The sequence below is a fragment of the Anarhichas minor genome, unplaced genomic scaffold (genome assembly GCF_050575085.1).
Source record: "Anarhichas minor isolate MPS153535 unplaced genomic scaffold, ASM5057508v1 ptg000028l, whole genome shotgun sequence".
Classification (NCBI taxonomy): domain Eukaryota; kingdom Metazoa; phylum Chordata; class Actinopteri; order Perciformes; family Anarhichadidae; genus Anarhichas; species Anarhichas minor.
The window spans coordinates 15,107,710-15,115,476 of record NW_027466474.1 but is presented as its reverse complement, the minus strand read 5'-3'; the positions used below and the strand labels follow the sequence as shown (position 1 = coordinate 15,115,476).

At 40.3% G+C, this 7,767-nt stretch overlaps 1 protein-coding gene across 1 annotated transcript; it reads left to right on the top strand.

Moving 5' to 3' along the window:
• The first annotated feature begins 1,533 nt into the window (after positions 1 to 1,533).
• hprt1 (hypoxanthine phosphoribosyltransferase 1) lies at positions 1,534 to 7,589 on the top strand. Its single transcript, XM_076103925.1, has 9 exons — positions 1,534 to 1,744; positions 3,347 to 3,453; positions 4,085 to 4,268; positions 4,915 to 4,980; positions 5,377 to 5,394; positions 5,481 to 5,563; positions 5,740 to 5,786; positions 5,930 to 6,006; positions 6,128 to 7,589. Exons 1-9 carry the CDS (start codon positions 1,697 to 1,699, stop codon positions 6,173 to 6,175), a joined length of 678 nt encoding a protein of 225 aa, XP_075960040.1. The 5' UTR covers positions 1,534 to 1,696; the 3' UTR covers positions 6,176 to 7,589.
• The last annotated feature ends 178 nt before the right edge of the window (positions 7,590 to 7,767 follow it).

The following is a 7,767-nucleotide window of genomic DNA, read 5'->3' as shown; positions in this document are numbered from 1 at the left end:
AGATCGATTATTGTAGCTCCTTGCTCCCTGGCATCAGAAAAGAAATCTCGCTTCCAGCTATATATGTGTATATATATATATATATATATATATATATATATATATACACACACATGTGTATATATATATGTGTATATATATATATATGTGTATATATATACATATATATATATGTGTATATATATACATGATGTAAGTGGATATGTATAGTATATGCATGTATATCAGTTCACAGTATGTTCAGTAGTATAAAAAGCAGCGTAGATTAATATTTCGCAGTAAAATTACAGAGTACAAAGTGTGTGACCACAAGGTGACAGTGTTTGCAGCAGGACTTTAAGACTTTAGAATGACCTGCCTGATGAGATCAGGGCTCCAGACTCTGACTCGTCTTTTAAAATTATACTTTTTAAAAAACATTTTCATTTATTTTATGTCGGTTTTACCCTCTGTGTTTTATTATGCTATTGTTTTTTGGGCTTTTAGTTCACTGTATTCTCTTTGTGTTAAATGTTTTCTATTTTTCATTGTAAATCACTTTGTAACTGTGTTTTGAAAGGTGCTATATAAATAAAGATTTTATTATAATCATTGTTATTAAAGTCTCAAAAACGACTTAGAGTTAGTGTATAGTATGGAACTGGGACTTAGCGCAGGTGTCCTCTTCAGGTAGTGAGGGATTTATATCATATATATCCTTAATAATATTAGAACAACTATGGTAATACTGCCAGTAGTGGTACTCAGATAAAAACATGCTTTTGGTTGACAGCTTAGTTTTACAGTTAAAGACGTATGACTGCCCAAAGGTATAGTCGTCGGTGAATACCAGTATGACATGATGTTATAGTGAGTTACCATGAGGCAGCGCCATAATAAGGACGATAGAAGTAACGATATCCAGATGTCCCCCTTGTGCACACCCGTCCCCCTCACAGCATTCTAATCAGACACCCAAAAGACAAAGGTTTTTATATATGTTTTATCCAATCAATTGCTTGATCAGATTCTGTTCATTAATCCCAACATGGAGGTCAAAATGGGATTTTAAAAGCAGTCTATATAATGCCAGGGATAAAATCACTGATATTATTTATTTATTTTCTTGGCCCAAAACTAATGAAATTTAAATACAGGATACAGGTATCTGCCATCTAAATGCAGGCCGCTGCTCGTTTTTAAATCAACAGAATGTTCCCTGAGTTGCATAAAAAGTAAATAATCAGGTAAACAGCAGTTTTATTCAGCAGTCCAAAGTTCATGGCAATGAAGAGCCGAGTACACTTCACTTCTGTCAGGCTGGAGGCGGTTAATAAACCCGCACCTGTACAACGACAGGAGATAGTGACATCAATGAGCTACATCTACTTAAAGCCGGTATTGTTGCGTTTTAGCGGTTAGAAGTTGGCAGCACGCTTCGCAGCTCGAGCGCCTTTTCCTCCCCTCAAGCACACACACACACGCACGCACGCACACGCACACTGCGGGGTGGGGCTAACCCTGCTCATTCGATTTGCCCGCCGCGCGCCCGCGTCATCATGCACGCCGCAGCAGCCCGGAAAAGGACAGGAGCCTCTTGTAACAACGGAGCTAGCCACCTCCATGTGTGCGCTGCCACAAGGCTGAAGTGTCCGCGGAACCAACCTACAGAGTACGTCTTTTGTCTCCTCTATTTCAAGACCACGGTAGACTACATATGGCGGGGAGCGACGCGGATATGGCGACATCCAGCCCCTGTGTTGTGGTAAGTTACCCCCCCCCCCAACCAGCAGAATGAAATGAGAGATAGAAGGTGGTCTCGGGTAGGTTACCACCACTTCAAGCCCACCGGGATGAATAAACACGCTGTACACGGGCAGCCACTGCGGTTGCTAAATATGTTACCCCGACCTTGTCGTTCGTTGTTAATTACATAACTGTATGCCTCACCTTTGGCGGCACGTTTTTAGCGTACGCTACATAACTGTATGTCCTATGTAGCGTCAGCGTGGCCTGCCCGCGGCCATGGGAACATCACAAACACGCGCTCCGTGCGCCCAGGCGACGTGTCGCACGGGAGTGTTTGCGTTCAGGTTGTATTAGTTAAATTACACGATTGTACCAAGAAAGCCAGAAACGCACGCGCTGCAAGCAAAGGGGCGTGTCTACAGTTGCGAATGTAATATCATTTCCAATACAACAAGATGAATATTCACATTCATAAATAAATACTGAAATTTGCAACAACAACAAAAAAAGTCACACAAAACACAGTTTGGTGTCCTTTAAGCTTCAATCAGAGCTAAAATGGTGTTAAATTTAAAGTTTGGTTGTAATTTCAGTTTGAGTCAGATCACAAGGTCCCCGTGGGATCCGTGTGCATTTTTGCAAAACATATGCTCAAGTTGACCAGCCACACAATGACCTGTATTGGAATTTAGAAAATAAGTAACCAAATAAGTAACCAAATAAGTAACCAAATAAGTAACCAATGTGCTCTGCTTTACAGGACATTCCCAGCACGTGGCGTGCCAGTGTGTTACTGTCATGGTGGCAGACCCACTCGCAGACACTGTAATGAAGCATTTTTGCTAAAGCGGCATCAAAAGGAAATGTAAAATAATGTTACAGTGGTGTCAAACGTGTACTTTGCTTGTGCGAAGTTCAAGGAGGCCCCTTCCACTGACCTCAGATCAGTTCATTGGGTCGTTTGTAGTGTTTGACTTTACAACTTCCCTCACTGAATAACAGATAGCAAGCCCAGAAGTGGAAAACACTCCTTCACATCATGTTTCCACGAGGACATCTGCTCGGTATCCGTTGTTATTTTGGAGGTGAAAGGCTGGAGCCCAAACAGATGGGCATGTTTTTTGTTTTTTTCAAATGCTTTGCTCTAGTTAAACCACGTGTGATCTGAGGACGGGCGCTTTGCGATTCCAGCCTTTTAGTAAAGCGATGACAATTTGTCGACTTGGGAGAATCCAAACTCGCTCTCTTGGTCACTCCCATCATTCCCACAGCACCTCGAGCTCTGCACCGGCTTCCCAGCTGTCGCATGATACCAGTTATGTTGTCTGGGTTCATGTGGCATGCAGTTTGAGAATCTTTGGTTAGTATTCACCACCACTGACCACTGTCTGTTGCTCGCTAAGCTGTACAGAATCAAGCACTGTTCTCAGAGTGGGTGTTCAGTGGCAGAAAAAAAACATAAAGGCAGTAAAATATACGAAGAGGGAGTCAGTGGGAAAGCAAGACCACCATTGACCCCCCCCCCTTCCTCCCCCTGTCTCAGATGAGTGTTTTCCGTGTTAGGTAATACCCCAGAGATATATATTTTTTAACCCCTTTGTCTCATGTTTTATTTCAGATCAGTGATGAGGAGCAGGGGTATGACCTGGACCTTTTCTGTATACCAAAGCACTACGCCACCGACCTGGACAGGGTCTACATCCCACACGGACTCATCTTGGACAGGTGGGTCGCCACGTTTTTTTGGCAGCTTTCAGATAGTGAAAACGGGAGGAATTGTCGGGGTCAACTAAAACTAGAGTTTTAGCGATATGTTCTAAATACGGTGATATGACACCAGATGTCATCTTATACTTTGACTGTTGTCTTTCCCTGGTTGTAAGCGCTGCATTACACTAAAGTGATGTAATGTTCTGAGCTCACCAGACTGCTCTATTATCTGCCTTTACCCACCTAGTCACTATATCCACATTACAGATGATTATTTATGATTCTTTTGTGAAAGCACCAATTATATGGAGGTATCTAGTAAAAAATATCTCCAAATTGCCGGGCACTGACGTGGTGGGTTGTCTGAATGATTGATTGACACTTAACACTAAACAAAGTCAGACAGCGTTTCATATTTTAAGGGATCATATTTTTTCCAGTGGCTTGAAATCCTATTAATTGCCAAGATGTTTGCACTGCAGTGGAAGTATTTCATTGTTGTACTTGGGAGTGCTGTAGAAATGATAACTATGTCTGCTGACACAAACAAAAAGGAAATGGGAACTACTGCTGAGTGTAGCAGAAAACTGAGCTGAACATCCTCTTTCTCTCTCTCCCTCTCTCCCTCCCCCCCACGGGACCCCAGGACAGAGAGACTGGCCAGAGAGATCATGAAGGAAATGGGGGGGCACCACATCGTGGCCCTCTGTGTGCTCAAAGGAGGCTACAAGTTCTTTGCAGACCTTCTAGACTACATCAAGGCCCTGAACAGGAACAGTGACCGCTCCATCCCGATGACAGTGGACTTCATCCGCCTCAAGAGCTACTGCGTAAATATATCTGTTTTTCCTCTTTTGTATTTGCAGTCTGAGACCGCGCCCACATAGCAGACAGGAAGTGTATACCGTTTCATAGCATTGCGTTTAGGAGCATCTCTGTGCTAGGTTACAACAACCAGGTTTCCATCCAAATGTAGCGCAAATATGAACCGAATTTCTAGACAGTCGGTCATTAAACCATCGCAGAGGAAGAGAGTGCAATGAGATGGCGTAATTGAGGAGGTGACTTTAGGAGGAGTCTCCTCATTGGTCCACACAGATCTGATGTGTCCATATTTTTCTTGTCTTCAGTGGAGCAGAAGCTTGAGGGACAGATGAGTCACACACTTCACGTGTTTCCATTGCACTTTGTCACAGTTTATTTTGATACTCCCAACTTTCCCACCTCTGCCAAACCTAAAAACTGAAAACAGTTCATTATAAAATGTCCCTGTGACGTACAAAATGTGTTTTGGTGAGGAACACTGAATGTAAATTTGTATATTTTGATGTATAATGTAAAAATAATTATATAATATGCAATAAATCAAGCTTTTTTTTTTTTTTTTTTTCAATCAGTTTGTTCCTTGATCCACTCTCTGCACCGCTCCAATATATAAGGTGAAGTCTCACATGTCCACTTCATTGTTATTCTCAGAACGAGCACTCGACAGGAGAAATCAAAGTGATCGGTGGAGATGACCTGTCCACATTGACAGGCAAGGTGAGAAATATGGAGGGCAGCATGACTCAAACATTGTGATCAATACTTGTAATAATTCTAACTTAAAACTAAATGAACTTGAAATGACAAACAGATGTGACTCCTCCTGTTGTACATCATATCGTATCTCACTGTCCGTTGCCCCCATTTTAGACATAAACTGACATTTTCAATGACCTGCTAATTATTAGCTGATTAATAGTTTTGCAAACAAGTTAGTGGATTAGGATTATGAAAAATGAAGGTGGTGATTATTAATGATTATTGTGCAAAACCCACTGCTTTCATGTAATGATTTAAAGACTTGTGTCTCTTGAGTTCACTTGCACACTAAGATGAAATGTACCCAGACCTCTGTTTCTCACTGATGTCATCCTTCTCTTCTCTTTCACACAGAACGTCTTGATTGTGGAGGTACGTACCAATGTTGTCTTCTTTAGTAAAGTGGACGTCTTTCTATTCCAGGACTAATATCATGTTCTCTCATGCTGTGTTTTAAGGACATTATCGACACAGGGAAGACAATGAAGACGTTGTTGCAACTCCTCAAACAGTACAATCCCAAAATGGTTAAAGTAGCAAGGTACTTTGAGCACACGTATCTCGTGGAATCATGTGACGATGATGATAAACACATTGTTTTTTTTCTGGCTGTTTCGTAACACATCGTGGTGGTTTTCACTGAAAGGCTGCCTCAGGCTGTTTCTTGTCGTAGCTCGCAGTGTTATGATTGATGATCAGCTGTGTTTCTGTCCCCAGTCTGCTGGTGAAGAGAACACCAAGAAGCGTCGGCTACCGACCCGACTGTGAGTTCAAGACAACGCATGTCTTTAGGCTATTTGTGAAATGTATAGTTAGTGCAATGTACTGTATGTACTGAGGCTGTGCATACCTTCATTTCAGTGTTGTGAGTTCATCCCTAGCTGATTTATTGGCACGTTTGTTTCAGTTGTTGGATTCGAGGTGCCCGACAAATTTGTGGTGGGATACGCGCTAGACTACAACGAGTACTTCAGAGATCTAAATGTAAGTATTTGAGATGGATGAAGAAAACGTGATGAGTGAAGTAGCTCACGTACTCATTAGAGTTCCTATAAGCAGTCTGTGTGTTAATGCAATAGCACTCATTGGTCCTTTTCTGTTTCAGCATATCTGCGTCATCAGTGAGTCAGGGAAGGAGAAGTACAAGGCATGAAGAGCACTTCGTCGTGATTTTTAACCTTCGGTTATATCTCCCCCTTTTGCTGTCCGTTTGATATTTTATCACTTTATATTCGTGTCGTCAAAAATAATCGGCCTGCTCGGGGTCCCTGAGGACACACTGCTGGAATGATCACTCTGTTTTTTTAGCAAACAAACACACACACACACACACACACACACACACACACACAGTAGATTCAACCTTTGAGAGAATTGATTGCCTTTTAGATGGAACCACGTCTGGGTGAACCAGCATGGAGCCAAGCTTCACCTGAAATTAGTATAATGCTTCTATGCCCCCACGCTGATTCATTCTTTTTTATTAAAGCAATGATGTCATTTATTCAGAGCAACGCTGATGGCTTTAAGGACAATATTGTGCCACATTGATTTGACAACCTCTCATGAAATGAAATGAAATATTTTTTTATTGTAATTCTACTTTTACCTTTAACTAGTAATGGCTGTTTAATGGGCACTCTTAAAGATGATTTTACATTTTCTTGACATCTGTATGCGTATTTTGGGACAAAACACATTTCTGTGCTAACGTGGTGAGTCATAAGATTTTCTTAAGATAGATTGTGATAGAAAGTAAATGTTGGCTGTTGTCCCTAATTACACACAGATGATATGAAGAAGATGAAATATCCTCTTATTTATGAGTATTAATGTAATCTTTGTCTTTTATGTTACACAAAGAAGTTTGATGCACGAAGGCTTTGTTCACACAGAGATCTTACTTCTGCTGGAAAATACGTATAGTTTACATTAGTCTTTTTTTTTTTTTTTTGCAGACGCTTTGGTCCTTTTCTGTGCAGATGGTGTGTAAATGTTCAATGGATACTTAAACTTAAGTTAAAAGTTATTCAATCATATTTAAAATACGTCAGTTGTATTTACTTGTCATTGAATAAGAAACAATTTAAATAGCTGTAAACCAGTGTCAACTGAATTTTTCAATACCAGTCATTAAATGTTGACACGCCTCCTCTGACTACAGGATTTCACTGCATGCTTTGTGTACAATATTACACCAAATACTTGTAACATTGAAATCATCTGTGGCCAATCGATATATAGGAAATACTTTCTGAGATCAAAAGGTTTTATAGTTGACTGAAATAAATACCTGCTGGACGCCATTTTACTTTTTGAACAAATGGTGATTACTAAGCATATTTGTGTCCCGTTTGCCGTGTGTCCAATAATGCAACATTATTTGATATTGTTGTCAAATATATTTTTGACTATTTTATACTGATAGAGCATGGGTGCTTTGCAAATCAAGACAACTTCATTATGGGAATACCATTGTTTATTGATCATCTTATTTATGTAATTGATGAAAAGACCAAACATGTACTGGCCTATGCTTGATAAATGCTTTCATATGCTTGTTTTAATCTGATTCATATTAAATCAATGCTTGTTGACTGCTGGTTACACTTAACACTGGGTTAGTCAGTTCAGACACTATACTGTTATCATTCTGAGTAGAGTTAATGGGAATAATACATCTTCAAAAAACTTAAAATGTGCCATGATAATAAGTAGTATAAAGTTATTTGAGTCGGATTGTCA